This window comes from Monodelphis domestica, chromosome 8 (genome assembly GCF_027887165.1).
Source record: "Monodelphis domestica isolate mMonDom1 chromosome 8, mMonDom1.pri, whole genome shotgun sequence".
In the NCBI taxonomy this organism is placed as follows: domain Eukaryota; kingdom Metazoa; phylum Chordata; class Mammalia; order Didelphimorphia; family Didelphidae; genus Monodelphis; species Monodelphis domestica.
In genome coordinates this window covers 226,280,454-226,298,792 of record NC_077234.1, presented here as the reverse complement: position 1 = coordinate 226,298,792, position 18,339 = coordinate 226,280,454, and the positions used below count along the sequence as shown (strand labels likewise).

Sequence of the window (18,339 nt, the reverse complement as noted above, 5' to 3'; positions counted from 1 at the left end):
GCTATAACCCAGAGTTGTTTATACACAGATGTGGGACTTTGGTTTTTGGATTCCTGCAAATGGGGGAAGAAATGTGCATTTTGTTCATATGCCATATTTGCATCTGTAATCCAGTACGTTGAAAACTCAACAGACTAGAAAATGGAAGTTGGGGGATATCTATTTTTTGCAGCTACCAAAATTGCATAGGATAGTTTATTGCCCAGATGAAAACAAATAAGATTCTGTTGAAACATTTTTCTGAAATGAGATTTCAATGATATTGAACATTCTGGGTCATGTTAGTAGTTAACATAAAAACAATTGAATTGGTTTATTTAGTTTTCTTTAAGTAAAATATTTTAGTGTTGCAAATTGTGAAAGCATGAAAAACACCTTCCCCTAAAGAGCTTCTTTGATGTCTCATGATTTTAATATGGTCCTCAAATCTTGAAGCTAATACCAACAGATCATAAGCTCTCAAGATTTTAATTAGAGACTTGGTGAGATTCCATCACCTGTCATGTAAGGACCAGTCTACTTTTGATTGAGACACTCATGAACATTGAGTGATTGTTTTTGTTTTTGGACATGGCAACTTGTGCATCTTCAATGTCATGGAGATTCTGTGATTTGTATTGATTGAGAAACATAGATCTTTGTTAGTATTAAAGAGTGCAAAAGATTTTGTGGGTAGTTATTTATTCAGTGGTTAGTTCATCTTCCTAAATTCACTTTCTCAATTTCCTTATTTGTAAAATGAGCATGAGAAGGAATAGATGACCAGTATCTTTACCAAGAAAACAATGAGATCAAACAAACAAAAAAAAAAAACAAGATCTTAACAAGTAATATAATGCTGAAATATCTGAACTATAATTTATTATAAGAAAAACTGAAATAAAAAATATTTAACTGAAAACAATATGCCTATTTTGGTTACTTTTGTGATATGCTTTATCAGGAGAGTCAACATATGGTATCTATAGAATTGACCTCATACTTTAAAAGTGCCTGATTCAATTCTTGCTTCCAACACATACTGGCTGTGTGACCCTAGGCAAGTCACTTAACCTTTTAGTTCCCTAGCTAGCTCTCTAAATGAAAGAGGGTATTTTTTCATCTCTATTCCACTGAAATTGCATGTTTCCTCTCTCTTCTAAAGTTTTATCAGAGTGGGATTATCTATGTCATATATTATGCAATTTTTTGATTACCTAATAAAGAAATTGTCCCATATTCAGCTGCCATATTGCTTTCTGTACAGCTCACAGATTTTTCCTATCAAGATTCTCTTAATTCTGAATAAATATTTAGGAATTTGCAGCTCTCAGTGTTTTCTCTATTTAAAAAAAATGGAAGTTGTAGAAAATAATAACATTCTTAAATCAAACAGTAAGCATAAGACACTCTTCTTCAGGCCAATAATCCCTCAATGTGAAGCTAGAAGCATAATAGGTTCTAGTTTCTTTCACTAATAGTTGAGTATTATGAATGAATATGTGGCAAATTTTTAAAATTGTAATAAGTGTAATAACATCTGAATAAGAGAGAAAATGACAATTTGTATTATCTACTTTTTTTTCCCTTGAGACTGGTGGTTCACAAAATAAGTTAATACTTGGCAATAGATAAAGGAGACAGCTGCATAAAATATAATACCTAGAACACTTAATGAAACTACTTTTTCATCTTTCTTTTACACATACATAAGTGTAAATGCCAGAAAATTATCCATATAAAAAAGTTTATTTTACAGTGTGATTTTGCATTTTTAGCATAAAAACTCAAATCCACCCAATACCAATATGGCAATAAAAATAATTATATCCTTAGCAGATAAATTGCATGAGATAAAGCATCATCTGATCATCTATCATTCTCCATTATTATCTTCTGGTTTTGCTCTCTGAGATCCCTGGATTTGGTCCACTGCTAGCAACTTAATTTCCTGCCTTTTACTTAGTTGTGAATTTGGTTACCCCATGAACTCTGGCTTGCTTTAATGTGACATCATAAATGTGCTTAGACTAGAGGATATTTCAAGTCAACATTTATTAAGTGCCTTACTACACACTGGGTAGGGTGTGCTGCTGTTTTCTGGGAGAGTAATGCCATTGTTTCTTCACATTCCCTTTAACAGGAGGATCAGAAGAAATGCTCCCTATAGATATGCTAGTTTACCTGGCCCAGGGTCTGTGAAAATTTATGAATGACATTCTGTTGACTCTCTTAGATCATGGTGTAGTACATGTCTTTCCTTAGGGCAGTTGACCTCTCATCATTGAGGTCTCTCTGTTAACCCATATAAAAGACATGGTTAGCCTAAATCAAATAGGATTTCTAAATGAAAGCAATTGACTGCCTCTATTTTAGCTTAGTCAGTTGGTTGCTCTGCAAGCCCTTTGAGGTTTTGAAGAAGTAAAGCCAGTAAGCTCTAGAGGTACCAATACATTAACACCTTTGAGGTTAGACTTTTGCAGTGATGGCTGCTCTTCAGGGTGCATTTGATGCCTTGGAAGAAGCCAACGAATCATTCTAGATATGTGCAGAGATAGCTCTTCTACCAGCCAATAGCACAATGATTAACTCATGTTCTTTGACACAGAAAATAGAGGACCTTTCATGGTTTCTGATGCTTATTATTTCTAGTATTCTATCCAGGGTTCTCTCCATTTCCCAAGCCAAATATTTAAAGGCAAATGTATTTTCCTGAGCAGTAGAGATTTGACAATTTGACTTGTAGGCACATAAAGCTATTTTTAAAGACTTTTCCTAGGTTACACAAATGTGTTATCTTAACTATTTATCCAGTTTTCATGTTATATACTATTTCAGCTGCCTTAACCTTATTAATAAGGAAAGGCACTAAAATTCTCAAGAAGTTGTCCACATAAGAGATATTTATTTCACTTTAACTTCTTAACTGTTTGGGTTAAGTATACAAAGGATCTCCACTAGAACCTTTTTCTTAGGCATAAGTAATATAATTGATTCGCCAGGGAAAATTATCAGCTTAAATGACATTTTCTTACCTTGGGAGTAACAAAAATATGTACTGCATATCTACCTATGTGTTTGAGGTCATAATTTACCAATTGATACTTATTTATCTTAATGTACAGGTTCTTTTGTATCTGCAATTGAAGTCAGATAGTGTTAGGATTTCTTTTGTAAACATATTTGGAAATAATTTCTATTTGAATAGCCCATTAATGTTTACAGAATTTTGTAATTTTAATAATCCTGTAGGGGTAGATAGTTAAATTATTATTATCCCCATTTTTTCAGATGAAGAAACTAAGGTTAAAAGATTTTTAAATGATTTTCCCAGGGACATAAAGTTAGTATTAGATTTGGGCCAGACCACTGACTCCAAGACCAATGTTGATTTTCACTTTATATTTCAGCTTCTTATTAGCAATGATATTTCTTGAATTTAAGAATCTGTGAACAACAATAATAAACACTAGTATTTATAAGGTCTTTAAGGTTGCAGTGGACTTTATAAATATTTCATTTTATCCTTACTACATCCCTGGGAGATAGGTACTATTATTTTTACCATTTAACAGTTGAGGACATAGACAGAAGTTGTATGACTTGCCTAACAGAGATATTACATTTAAGAGACTGGATCAGACATCAGGTCCTCCTGAATCCTTATCCAGCATAAAGTTACTATGTCAACTAGCTCCTTTTTCCTGTGAAGAAACCACTTTATATCTGTGATCAACATTTTCCCACTCAATTTATTTATATTGGATAAAATAGGAAGTAAGGAAGTGTGTGTGTGTGTGTGTGTTTGTGTTTGTGTGTAGTCCTTTTGAGGAAATAAGTAAAAAGAAACAGAATCTGGATGCAGAGGACCTAAGTTTAAGTCCCATCTCTCCTATTTATTGCCTAAATGACTTTGGGAAAGTGACAATTTCTTTCAGTTTCTGGGCAAAATGAGGAAACTTTATTAGATGATCTTTTTGGTCCTTTCCAACTCTATGTCCTATTTCTTCTGAGACAAAGTGCATGATTAACGTACAGTATTTTTTAAAATATAGCCTCTTATTCCAGGTTATGAAAAAATATTTATTTCCCTGAAAATGTTTCTCCTTAAAATTAAGAGCTGAAATTTTCTTTTTTTTAAACAAAACTCTCTACTACAGTCTAAAATAATACATAATTTCTATTTAACTTTTTGTTAACTGAAAATATAATTGACCAAAATATCTTATTTTCTTATATTCATCCTTAATATATGCAAAGGATTGCAGACTAATTTAGGAAAATAATTTAGACAGAACATATGGCCTTAAAAACCAAAATGAAATTTAAAAAATCCAAGCCTTTATTATTTACAGTTTAAAGAGGTTGAATTTTTTGTTGGTAGCATTACAAATATTACTAGATATTACTAGATAGTATTTAAATAAACTGAAATCTCAGTAAACCAGAATAACAAGGGAATGGGATATTCTAGTAAATTCAACTGTAATGATTGTGTAACCAACAGGTCAGGATTAATCAGAAATTTTTTTTTTAATTTTTTCTGTCCTCAAAAAATAATATCCACCCACTTCTTTCTCCATTATACAGAAATTTGGGAGGCATTTTCATCTGCTCTGATGAATTAAAAGATATCAATTCTTAGAGAGCTCCCATTTCTGCATACCCAACTTTAATTTCTCTAATCTTCAATCACACATTCTCATATACTCCTTGTAGTGCTGTCGTTCAGTCATTTCAGTCATGTCCAACTCTTCATGATCCCTTTCGAGGTTACTGGAGTAATTTGTCATTTAGTTTTGTGGCCCATTGTATATATGAGGAAATGGAGGCAAATAGGGTTAAATGTCTTCCCCAAGGTCTTACAACTAATAAGTATTTGAGGTCATATTTGAATCTCAGGTTTTCCTGACTCCAGGCCAAATGCCACCTAACTGTCCATGCAGTATATCTCTGGTATATTTTCACTTAAATTTCCTGTTACCATTTAAATTAAAAATATATATAATGTAGAGGGGGTAGCTGGGTGGTTCAGTGGATTGACAGTCAGTCCTAGAGATGGGAGGTCCTAGATTCAAATCTGGCCTCAGACACTTCCCAGTTGTGTGACCCTGGCCAAGTCACTTAACCTCCATTGCCTAGCCCTTACCACTCTTCTGCCTTAGAACCAATAAATAGCATTGATTCCAAGACGGAAGGTAAGGGTTTAAAATATATACATATATATGTAGTTATATATATATATATATATATGTATATATATATATATATATAAATAATGTAGAACTCATCACTTCTCCCTCCTAAACATTATTATAACTATATTTCTGATGAGGGTACCATCATCTAGTTACTGAGGTTTCAGTTAATTTCTTTCCCCTTCCTATATTTATTATATTACTAAATCCTGTTCATTCTATTCCCACAATATTTCTTGAATCATTTCTTTTTCTCCAATCACACAGCCAAAATCCTAGTTCATGTCTTCTTTACTTATCTTCTATTGTAATGTCCTCCTGGTTAATCATCTTGTATTTTTCTTCTCCTAAGTTTTGTCCACACACTCTCTGAAATGAACTTGTTAATACAAGCTTGACAATTCCCCTTTCTGAACCCTTCAAAAACCTACAATGGTTTCCCTTATTGTTTTTAAGATAAAACAGAAACCCTTAAAACTGACTTTTAAGACTTCCAGCCCACTTAGAATTTTTGCTTTAGTTTACATTCCCTCTTCATGCACTCTATATTATAGCCAAACTGTAATGCTAATCTTTCTGCTTGTGATTCTGTTTTCTGTGGACCTTCATAAGGTCCTTTTTTCTATTCTCAATTCAGAAATCATCCTTTGTGGGTAACATTCTGAGTCCTTAAGTTATTCGTGCTTCCTCCCTCTTTAAATTTCTTTTTATGTATTTATGTTTCTGTTTTCATGCTGTATCAACTCAAATATCCAAACTCCTCTTGGACAGAGACTATTGATTTGTAGAACTACAGTGTTTAGCTTTCATGTATTTTGTGGGAGTCATGTTATTAGATCAACTTTTATGAAGTTTTCAAAAGATCAAATCAGTGCCCAGGCAATTATTTACAATCTAAAACGTTTAATGAGCACATAATACAAGCTTAAGTTTTATAATCATTTTGAGCTGACTGATTACTTCATTATCCCAAATAATTGAGAAAAGATGGTTTAATCAATTATATTTATTGAGACACAAGCTTATGTCAACATATACAGTTTTCAATAGTATTTGAGAATTTAAAAGATTAAAACTTGCATTAAATCAATTTAATTCATTTATCAAAATCCAATCTTTAAAAGTTTATGTTTCATTTTTAAATTTTTGTTCTTTTTCTATATTTAGTGACTTTTTAAAAGTCAAATGGAATTTAAGTAGATGAAACTAAAGGCTACACTGAATGTGTTATCTTACTGATCCCTGGCAATAGCATTTTTAATTTAGTGGTCCTCTGATAAAAATTCAAATCTTTCTAATGATTTAATTGTTTTTGCTTATATTCTTTTCAATTATAGTCTCAGAATTATGTGATCCTGGAGGGTCTTCAGCCAAATAACAACTATATGGTAGAAATACAGGCCATAACTTACTGGGGACAAGTACGCCTAAAAAGTTCTAAGGTGTCTCTTTACTTCACTGCCACACAAGCAACAAGTAATAGTAAGTATTTCCCATCTTCTTTTAAATGTAATGAATACATTAAAATAAACTAAAAAGATAATAGGAAACAAAGGGAATTTAAAGTATAAGAATAGGTACTACTTTGGAATTGGGTATTTAAGAGAAAATATCAGTGGAATAGATCACTACTACACTTTAAATGTTGCATTCAAAGTTAATTTAATTGTGAATCTTTAAGGTCCCATTTCAGAAAAAAGAAGAGGTTACTAATCATTATGCCATATAAAGTTTGGATAGAAAATAATAGCATTCCTTATTTGTTCTAAAATAGATGGAAAAATATCATTTCCATATGACTTCTTAAGTGATTCTAGATACGTTGGACAAATTTAAAAGGTCATACTCAAAGGATTCTGTTTAGATTAGCACTCCTCCAAAAATAGGTTCCTTTGGTTATAAGAATCCAGTAATCTGGGATTTGACAAGATAATGGACGTAGTGTAGATGCAAATAGTCAAAAGTATAAATAAAAGCTTCTTGATTGACAAAAAATTGTTGACTTGGAAATCATTGTATAAATAGATAGAGAATTTATTAAATTCTTATTTTGTGCAATTCATTGCACATATTACTGGGGATTGAAAAAGAAAACAAGACAGTTACTTCCCTTAAGGAATTCGCACTCTAAATGGAAAATCTACACATGAAAATTTTATCCATAAATCACATATATGAAGGTCCTGTGTAACTTAAGGTATAATAACAACTCTAATGTTAATGCCTCTTCTTTGATGCTGTTCCAACTGATAAAATAATACCCATTTTGGATGTTGAGTCATTTGACAGTGCTATGACAGAGGCTGGCACTAAAGGAAGATTTTTCTCCTCATCGGGGAAAGGGCCTGAGGAGGTTAGAATCTGGAGGAGCAGAAGGTTCCCTTCTGAAGAGCAGTTGGTCTCTCACTCTGGAGAAGCTGAAGAGAAAAGGTTGAATAAGACTTTCTCCTGAGGGTTACCCATTTTTTCCTGCTTGTGACTGGAAATCCTTTCCCCCAACATTTCCTAATTGAAGGGACTCACTGAAGAAAGGCATTTTAAATCTCTATCGGATTTTACCTCAGCTTGTTGCCCTGGGTCTGAACTGTGACGAAGGGGCCAAACCTAGGCCAACCTGACTATCATGGGGCTTAGGCTGCCAAAGCCCGAGTTCCCCCCAAACTCGAGGAGAGAGGGAAAAGGGTTTTAGATAGAGACAGGGACCCTCTTTCTTCCACTTTCCTTTCCCATTTTTTCCCTATCAGTTATTCCTTTTATTACTCTGATTGAGTTAATTGACATTAAGGTAGTTATATTTTCCCCAAGCTGTGAATCAAGTGTGAGTGAACAGATCAAAGGGAGAGACATCTTCCTAAGAAGAAACCCTTTGGTCTCCAGTAGTGGAGAGGGGACAAGAGGGACAAGAGAAAATCTGGGAGAGCAGCCATAGTTAAGGAGGGAAGGGAGAAGGGGAAAAATCTTCAAACCCCCTCTTCTTTCTCTGAGCCAACCCTAAACATCAGCTGTCCTCTCCTAGATCCTGTTCCCTTTACCATCCCAAAACCCTTTCTCCATTACATCTGGCACTCCAGTATGTAATAGAACCCCCATTACAGTGCCAAGGACTTCAGTGATGAGAATTACCTTTTCTGATACTTTAGTAGCTATAGCTATTGCAATGGGGAGAGTAGTTGCCAATTCCGCAAAGGTTAACCACTTTCTAGGATGATGGCTTAGGGCACTGAACTGTAAACATCTTTTTAACCAAGGAATTTGAGTTACAAGAATATGGACTGTCTTTATCAGTGCATTAAAGTTTCATGCTTTATATTAATTTCAATTTAGATGATTAGCAACAAATAGATTGAGACTTCTTGGAGGTTCATTGTACTGTCTAGCTATCCATTCTCATGTTTTTTGCTTTTCCCTTTGTATTCATTCCTTTTCCTACATCTCCTATCTTTCTCAGCTTCATTTCTTTTTCTTGAAGTAGGTTGATAGAGACAGATAGACACAAATACCCTATCTGGGATTATGAAAGGAGATGTAAAAGCTAATTTACCTTTCTCTAAGTGAGAATACTTCCTTTATTCACTTAATTCCTTAAATAAGGAAGAGGTAATAAAAGGAAAATATTTCACATTCTATGAACATCCTGTAGCTCATCTTCTCCAACTGTTTCCTTTTCACCTATATTTTGCTTCCCATATAGCAGCCAAGAGAATGGAATTTAACTGCTAATAAATAGAATCAATAATCCTAGAAATTATAATGTAACTTTCACAAAAAAAAATATCCAGAGTATATCTGTTTATTTACTTTGGATAACAAAGATTTTTGGTAGGGCAAGATTTATGAATAGGTGTGTGGTGAGGTATATCCAGAAGGTCTCCTGACTGTGTTCCAAAAAACACTGTCCCCACATTCCTGTCATAGTTTCTGAAAACCTGAACTCATAGAATTATTCCATTAGTTTTTTTAAACCGATTTTTAGCCTTCAAGATTTCTTTATTGACATTCACATATTCACTATATTCACTGATCTAAAAGTAAAGAGTAGTTAATAGATCATTTCTGGCTGATAGCTAGTTGAGAACAAGGTCCTATAACAATGAGCATACTGAGAAAATTATCCTTGTTTGAAGGTTAGGGTTGGGCTGCCATTAAAAGGAAAAAGCCATCTTGTAATGAAAGATGAGAGAGTAGCAAAGATCTCCATAATTTTTTCCCAGGGGGTGCCTTTCAATATAAAAGATAATGACCATTCTTTATAATTTGAAATACTCTGCTTAGTAGGCTTTGCTTCTTGGTATTTAAAATTGCCCCTGTAAATGAATTCCTTTAAGAAAAAAAATTATAAAGGGAATCTCTTGTGGGGGTCTGAACTTAGCCTTTTGGGTACATTTTTGTCCAAATTCTTCAGGAGTTTTCATGCATGCCATATATCTATTTTTCAAACCAGAGAAGAGAAATAGAGGCTTCATTTTTGGTTGAGACACATGTACACTCATGCACACACACACACACACACAGTTAGAGAGAGAGAGACATAAGTCAGACAGTCAAATCAAAAGACAAAGAGAGATCGACGTAAATATAGAGAACAACACAGATAGTGAAAGATAGACAGACAGAGACAAAGACAGGAAGAGAAAGACAAAAATAGACAAAGATAATATAGAGCTGGAGAATGAGAACAGGAAGGAAACCCTTTGTTAATAAAATGGGGCTATGTTCCTAGGGACTAGCCCTATCTCACATCAGAGACCAGTCAATCTCACAATGCTAGGTCTTCCTCCCCTTTTTAGGAATCCTAAACTTCAATGACTTGATACTTCCCCTCTATCTATTTAGTCTACATTTTGCCTTATTTTAGGTGATCAGATAATGTGAGTGTAAAATCAATCAATAAACATTTATTAAGTGCTTCCTAAAAAGACAATCCTCCTAAAGGAGCTTATCATCTAAAAGAGGAAAGAACAGGCAAACAAATATACAGAAAGCAAGTTATATAAAGGATAAATAGGAAATAATTAACTGAGGGGAAGACACTAGAATTAGGAGCAATTGGTGAAGTTTTCATGTAGAACATGGGCTTTAAATTGAGACTTAAAGGAAGCCAGGAAGATCAGTAGTCAGGCTTGAGGAGGGAGTGCTTTCCAGGCATAATGGTCAACAAGAAAAGAAAAATGTCAGGAGTCAAGAGATGGAATGTCTTGTTTGTGGAACAGCTAGAAGGCCAGTGTCACTGGATCAAAAATATGTATGGGGGAACAAGATATAAAAAGTCTGGAAATGAATGAGGAGGATAGATTATGAAGGACTTTGAATGCCAGAGCACTTTAAATTTGGTCCTGGAGGCTACTGGAATTTATTGAGCAAAGGGGTTAGGATTTTTATACAGCTAAAACTTTTATGGGACTTTGTGCTTTTTTATCCACATAGCAACCTTAGAAAATAGGTGCTGTTATTATTCTTATTTATAGAAAAAGAAACAGAGGTCCAGAGAGATTAATACCTATAATCATACACCTAGGAAATATTTCGAGCAAAATTCAAGAGATCTTCTTGCCTTGAAGTAAGGCACTCTGTCCACTGAGCTATGCTGAGAACTATTGTTTCTAGGCTCTAGCTTTCTAGGAATTTATTAATAATGGTCTTCTGGAGACAGTGCTTCCATTCTGCCATTTGTCAAGGAAATGTCACCCTATAATCATGGGAATTTCAAGCCAAGGAGGAAGAAACTGACACTATGCTATATTAATGGGAGAAATGTTTTTTAGTCAAATCATCCCTCTGAGTTTTTAAGGCTGACCTTTGTTATAGATCCCATTTAGAACTGGATGAGACTTGAGAGGCAGTGTACTGGAAACAGATAAGCCCTATTTAATACTTGTGCCATCTCATATCTGCTTGAAGACGTCTAGTAACAGGAAACTCACTGCCTTATGAGGAAACCTGTGCCACTTTGGCATTGTAACAGTTAGGAAAATTTTCTTTTGATAAGCCCAAATATTTCTCCCTATGGTTGCTAAAAATTTTAGTCCTGGCTTCTGAGACAAAATAAAACCAGCCTTTCCATGTAAGTCTTTGAAGACAGCTGGATAGTTAGATGCTTTCATTAAAGAAGATATTTCCCTTAAAAATAAGGGAGGTTTAAAAGAAAATTCTAATACAGATTGATCCCTACATCAAATAAACAAACAAACAAATAAATAAATAAATAAATAAATGAATTCTCTCTCCCCTCACACATAACAGATGAGAATATGAGGTGTTCTCTGTATTCACCTCTATATGGAACAGCACAATGAAAGAGTCATGTAAAAACCACTACTATGAATAGACAAAAGCTGACATGTCAATAATAGCAAACAAATAAATCTGCTTTTATTAGCATATTGCAGAGATGCCTTTTATATATATTTTAGTGGGTATTCATCCAAGGCTATGGAGTCATTAATATAAATACTTATCTTAAGCCTTGGAGAATTCAAATGGGTGTTTAAACAGGATGGCTTTTAATTCCCTTTGAGTGGAGCAGCCATGAAATTACTGACCTATGAAAAAGCTCCTTGCAATCCCTTGATTCTGGCATTCTTGTTAAGCACTTGCAGTTAGGTAATGAAAGACTTGGGGGATAATGAGAAATGGTGCAAAACACCTGCTGTTACTTGTATTGTCTGCTTCTCACCAGGTAAGTCCTATAAAAAAGAGATTGGTTTTGCTAAACACTATGTAGAATACAGCTTTCTGTTTACTGATGTTTTATGTCCAAATGCTTTTTATATAATCTCATAAATATAGGATGTTGCTTTTATAAGAACATGACATATTTCATCACAGAACTACTAAAACAAAAGAATAATTACAACTTTCTAGTGTAAGCAAGGGAAATTATATTTTATAGGGAGGAAGAGTAGTAAATGCCACAACATGAATTACTTTTTGAGTTATATTACTTCCAAGGCTGCAGGCAACTGTATTTTAATGATAAATACCACTACACAAAATACAGTTTTCTTTTTTGTGGAAACTGATAAAAAAGTGCCCCTAAAAGCAAAGGAGAAATATAACTTATAAAGAGAAGTAATTTATTTTTAATTATTTTTTTTTATTTCAAGCAGAATATTTCAAGGGTTGACAGACTTAGATTTGGAGTGAACTTAGAAATAGCACATTTTTATAGTTACATAATGGATCTTGATTATTCTAAAAGCTCATAATTTAAGAACTATGGTACACATGCAATCCTTTTAGTACTTCACAATGTAAAATGAAATAAAGTTTTAGGTCTTTGGAAACAAAATACATGGTGGTCCAGCATTTCAAATACATAATCTATTTTGTGATCAAGAAAACGTGTAAGCTATTACAGAATCTGTTGCTGTAAAGCTTGGCAGAAATGAATATTAACCTATTTTCTAGCTTTTTCCTAGGAATAGAGAAGATCTATAGAGTTAGAATCATATAATTCAAGAACTGGAAAGTAGTTGTGAGAAGGGATCCAATCTATCCTTTTAAAGTCTATACTTGGAAAGTATTAGGAACAATATTTCCAACTGATACCTTTCCAATTCTAGACTTTTTTCTGTTCTTCACTAGTGGTCATGTAGAGATATTTTAGAATTGACCTTTAGTTGTATTGTTAACATAGAGAATTGGATCATAAAGCCAATGAAAAGTAAAATTGATTAGTAAAGAATAACAATGAGATCTTTTATTTAGCCACTAGTGGATTATTTAAGGTCAGAAATTTCTAACATATATACATATATAGAGAAATATGTGTACAAATATATGAATATATGGGTTTGTCAGTTAAAATATACATACATACATCATATATATGTATACATGTGTGTTTTTATTCTTCCTCTGTTAGTCTAGGCAATTTATATTTTTGTAAGTATTCATCCATATCACCTAGATTGCCATATTTGTTGTCATATAATTGGGCATAGTAGTTTTTAATCATTGCCTTAATTTCCTCTTCATTAGAGATGAGGTCTCCCTTTTCAGCTTGGATACTGTCAATTTGGTTTTCTTCTTTCCTTTTTTAAAATTTTTAGGATCTCTAATTTAGTCTTCATCTGAGGATTTTTAATTTGTTCTCTTTCTAGTTTTTTTTTTAATTTGCATGCCTAATTTATTGGCCTCTGCCCTTCTTAATTTGTTAATAAATGAACTCAAGGGTATAAATTTCCCCCTGAGTACTGCTTTGGCTGCATCCCATAGGTTTTGAAAGGATGTCTCATCATGGTCATTTTCTTCAAGGCAGTTATTAATTCTTTCTACGATTTGTTCTTTAACCGGTTTTGAAGAATCATATTGCTTAATTTCCAATTAATTTTTGATTTACCTCTCCATGTACCCTTACTATTATTTTCATTGTATTGTGATATGAGAAGGTTGCATTTATTATTTCTGCTCTTTTGTACTTGTTTGCAATGTTTTTATGCTCTAATACATGTAATACATGGTCAATTTTTGTGAATGTACCATGTGCTGCAGAAAAGAAGGTATATTCCTTTTTGTCCCTATTTATTTTTCTCCACATGTCTACTAACTCTAATTTTTCTAAGATTTCATTCACTTCTCTTACCTCTTTCTTTGGTTTGATTTATCTAGTTCAGATAGAGGAAGTTTCAGGTCTCCCACTAGTATACTTTTTCTATCTATTTCATCCTTGAACTCCATTAGTTTCTCCTTTAGAAATTTGGATGCTATGCCATTTGGTGCATACATGTTGAGTACCGATTTTTTCCTCATGCCTTTTATCAGGATGTAATTACTTTCCCTATCTCTTTTAACTAGATTTATTTTTACTTTGGCTTTGTCAGATATCATGATTGCTTCTCCTGCCTTCTTTTTATCAGTTGATACCCAATAGATTTGGCTCCATCCTCTTACTTGCACCCTATGTATATCTACCTTCCTCATGTGTGGTCCTTTTAGAAAACATATGGAAGGGTTTTGGATTCTAATCCACTCCTCTATTTGCTTGAGGTTTATGGGTGAGTTCATTCCATTCACATTCAGAGTTATGATTACTAGCTGTGTATTTCCCAGCATTTTGATTTCTACTCCTGGTCCTGTCTTTTCTTCTTTCACTATTTCCTTCTACACCAATGCTTATTTTAATCAGTCCCTCTAGATCCCACCCTTATTTTATTTCCCTTTCTACCCCCTCCCTTCTTATTCCCCCCCTTATTTTCCTTGTAGTCTTTCTAAAATTACCCCCCTTACCCTCTTCCTCCCTTGTACTGCTTCCCTCCCCACCAGTCCATTTGTTACCCTTCTAATCCCCAATAGGGCACAAATCTATTCTCTGCCCCAATGGATTGGATTGTTCTTCCCTCTTTGGTTCAATTTCAAAGCACATGAGAGTTGAGTATTTCCTATCTCGAACCTCTTTACCCTTTCAGTGTATTGATGTTCTCCCTCCTCCCACCATGAGCTTCTTTGTGACATTTAAATTTACCCCCATTTATCTCTTTTCCCATTTCTTTTAGTATTAACCTCTTTTTTTTTTAGCTCTAGTTGTGTGTATATATATATACACACACACACACAGTCTTCACATGCTGGGTGAGCAAAGCCCTAGTTCACCAGGGGTCGGCGATGACCTGATGGCTACCCTCACAAGGTTTGGCTGACCTGTCGAAGCTGTTGCCTGGGGTGTGGCCGCTGCTGCATGCTAGCAGCTACTGGGAGCCACAAGTGAGAGCTGGGTGTCAGGTGGGGATCAGAGGCTGGAGAGCTGCCCTAGGAGGGCATGACAAGCCCTCCATACCAAGGGTGCTACCCCTCCCTGAACATCCCATATACCCCTTGAAAAGGGTAGGCAAGGTTGGAATAGATGAGTGTGCACAAAGATACTTGTGCGTGAAGGAGATTTAAGTGGAAAAGTCGATGCACAGAGACAGTCCCGCTCTCTCGGTGTTGGAAGCCTGGGTCTAGTGGCACAAAAAATCGTTACACCTGGAGACTTCCTCAGCTGCATTGGATGGCCTTGTTGTCTTTTGTGCTCCAACACGCCCTAAGCACTCCACAGTGCTTTGCTGCATCACCCTCTCAGCCGTTGAACCTTCTTATTGGTTTCTGCTGCCTGTTCCGCCGAAGCAGTCTAAGAAACCAATAACCAGAGAGACTACTACTATATATATATATACACATATATATGTATTTATACATGCATATATCTATATACCTATTTATGTCTTGTCATTTCATCCTATATAGTTTGTCACTGTTCCCTCTAAGTGTAATTTTTCTAGCTGCCCAGTTGTATATAACAATTTTTAAGAGTTACCAATGACCTCTTTTCTTATAGGGATACATATCATTTTAATTTATTGAGTCTCTTAAAAAAAGTGTTTTTTTTGTTTTGTTTTGTTTTTCTTTTTTTCCCTCTTTTTAAATTACCTTTTGATGGTTCTATTGATTTCTGTGCTTGGGTATCAAATTTTCTGTTCAGATCTGGTCTTTTCTTTATAATTTCTTGGAATACTTCTATTTTGTCGAATGACCATACTTTCCCCTGTAAGAATATAGTCAGTTTTGCTGGGTAGTTGATTCTTGATTGTAGACCTAATTCCCTTGCTTCCCAGAATATCATATTCTATGCCTTTCGGTCATTTAGTGTGGATGCAACCAGATCCTGCTTTGTCCTCACTGTGGTTCCATGGTATCTGAATAACTTCTTGATTGCTTATAATATCTTTTCTGTGGTCTGATAGTTCTTGAATTTGACTATATCATTCCTGGGTGTTGTCAGTTGGGGATTAAGTACATGAGGTGATTTGTGGATTCTTTCAGTCTCCACTTTTTCCTCTTGTTCTATAATATCAGGGCAGTTTTCTTGAATAATTTCCTGTAATATTGTGTCCAGGCTTTTTCTTTTGTCATGGTCTTCTGGTAGACCAACGATTCTTAAATTGTCTCTCCTCAAACAATTTTCTAAATCCTCTGTTTTGTGAATGAGATGCTTCATATTTTCCTCAATTTTTTCATTCTTTTGGTTTTGTTTTATAGTACCCTGCTGCCTTGTGATGTCACTTAATTCTAGTTGTTGTATTCTGATTCTTAAAGACTGGATTTCATCCCTGGCTTTTTGGTCATCCTCTTTCTGGTCTGATTTTCTATGGAGGTCATCTTTCATCCTCTTTACCTTATCTTTCATCTCCTTTGCCTCATTTTCCAGTGCCTTTCCAGATGACTTATCTTGGTTTTTAAGTTCTTTTCCCAATTGTCTTCAGCCTCTATTAATTGTGTTTTGAATTGTGTTTTGAGTTCTTCCAAAGCCTGTATCCAATTCGTTGGGATTTCTGATTTATCGTTTGCTGATTGCCTCTCCCTCTATTCCATTCGCTGTATAGAAGCTGTCCATTGTAATTTTTTTTTCTTATTTTTCTGTTGTTTGCTCATATTCACCCCTTCTTTGCTCCCCGTATTTGTCTGTGATCTTGCTTCTCTCATTTTTTTTTGTTTTGGGGGTTTCTGTCAGTCTTCCCTCTTGGTGCTTTGACAGAAGATCTCTTGGTGCAGTCTATGGGGGGTGGGTTGTTGGGGTTTGAGCTTCACTTTCTTCTGGAGGCTTTTGATTGAATTAAAGTCCAGCAGTCAATGAGGGAGGGGTGTGAAATCTGGGCTTCCCTGAGTTCTGAAGACTTTTGAATGGATTAAGTTCAGCTTAGCTGGGCTGGGTATGCTCTGAGGCCAAAACCTCCTAGAAGGCTAGAGCAAATATGGAGGATCTCCACAGCTCTGGTCAGGCTTCCAACTCTATGCTCCCTCTCTAGCTTCTTCCCCACTATCTGTGTTCGATGCTCTGAGCTTGGCAAAGCCCTGCCCACAAGGTATATCCTCCAGACCAGCACCTTTGCCGCTGGAGGCTCAGTGCTCTAGGTGGGTGGGGAGAGGGGTCCTGGGACCTCCCTTCTGCATTCCCCTTAAACCTGAGTGTTCTGGGATTCTGGCTTTTCAGGGGGCCTACCTTTTGAATTGAGTCCAGCAGGAGGGTTCCTTGGCTCTATCTTGCTGTTAGGTTTGATTTTCAGTCCCCTAGGAGCATTAAATTTGTGATCGGTAAGGAAGGGTATTCAGAGGTCTGAACTTCTGCTCCTTCTAAGCTGCCATCTTCAGTCTGCCTCTAGAATAGAGACATTCTAAACCAGTGCTTCTCAATATTCAAGCATGCTGACCAGTAACAGTTCTCAGTAAATTCATACTTCTGATCTAGAAAGCTTAAATTAAGAATGAATGATCTTTATTGTTCCAATCTGTAAATTTAAGAACCCAGGCTCAACTACCTTCTCTCTATTGTCTTCTTTTGTTAAAATAATTCTAGCTCTCTTAGCTGCCCAACACCGCACTCTGTTCCTGAGTGAGTCAGAGCCTCTGAATTATATTCTATTATTCTGAGTTGTAGAAGACAAAACAACCCTCAGTAGAGAAGTTAGTTACTTTATTGGCCTAACAAGGTAGTCTGGGTTAGAGAACCCTGATCTAGGTACTAATAAATCTGTTCTCCATATGGTTCATTTCACCAAATAATCTTGTCATATTTGCAAGAAGTGAATATAAGTGGTTTCGTGTCCAGAGTTTTTTGAATGGATTAAAGTTATTTGCTCCTAACTACTGCCCTTTTCTAATCATAGATAGTCTAATTACCAATTCAATATATTTTTCGCGTTGCCTTTCATCCCATTCAGTGTTTCCTCTCAAGAGACTGGACGCATATATAAATACTTTACCCTTTTACTTTTTTCCCCATGAAATATGGAATGTCAATCATATGCTTAAATACCATACAGATTTTTTAAATATTTTGATTGGAACTGACATCTGCTGATTTAGAAGTAAATGTTGATGATTGAGTTTGGATTTGGTGCTACTGTTTTGACAAATTTGAAGACAATATTTTCTATTGAAGTGATTAAGTTGGCAAATTTTGTAAAAGCTTACAATGAAGTAGACAAAATGACAAGTATTTATGTGTAATTCAGATCATTTTTCTCTGATAAGTATTTTATAATAATTTATGTGACTTACCTAATATTGTTTTATTACAATTATTCATTTATGTATTTATGCAGCATACTATTATTTGTTATCTTCCAAAATTACAAAACAGATTATGTAAGTAGAATATCTGCATTTATGTAAAAAAAAAATCTCT

At 34.8% G+C, this 18,339-nt stretch overlaps 1 protein-coding gene across 1 annotated transcript in view; it reads left to right on the top strand.

The window, feature by feature from the left end:
- ANOS1 (anosmin 1) overlaps positions 1–18,339 on the top strand; it is a 228,090-nt gene that overhangs the window by 169,660 nt on the left and 40,091 nt on the right. Inside the window, exon 8 of the mRNA XM_016424798.2 lies at positions 6,515–6,659. Coding sequence (XP_016280284.1) covers positions 6,515–6,659 — 145 coding nt within the window. The remainder of the gene's footprint in view (positions 1–6,514; positions 6,660–18,339) is intronic.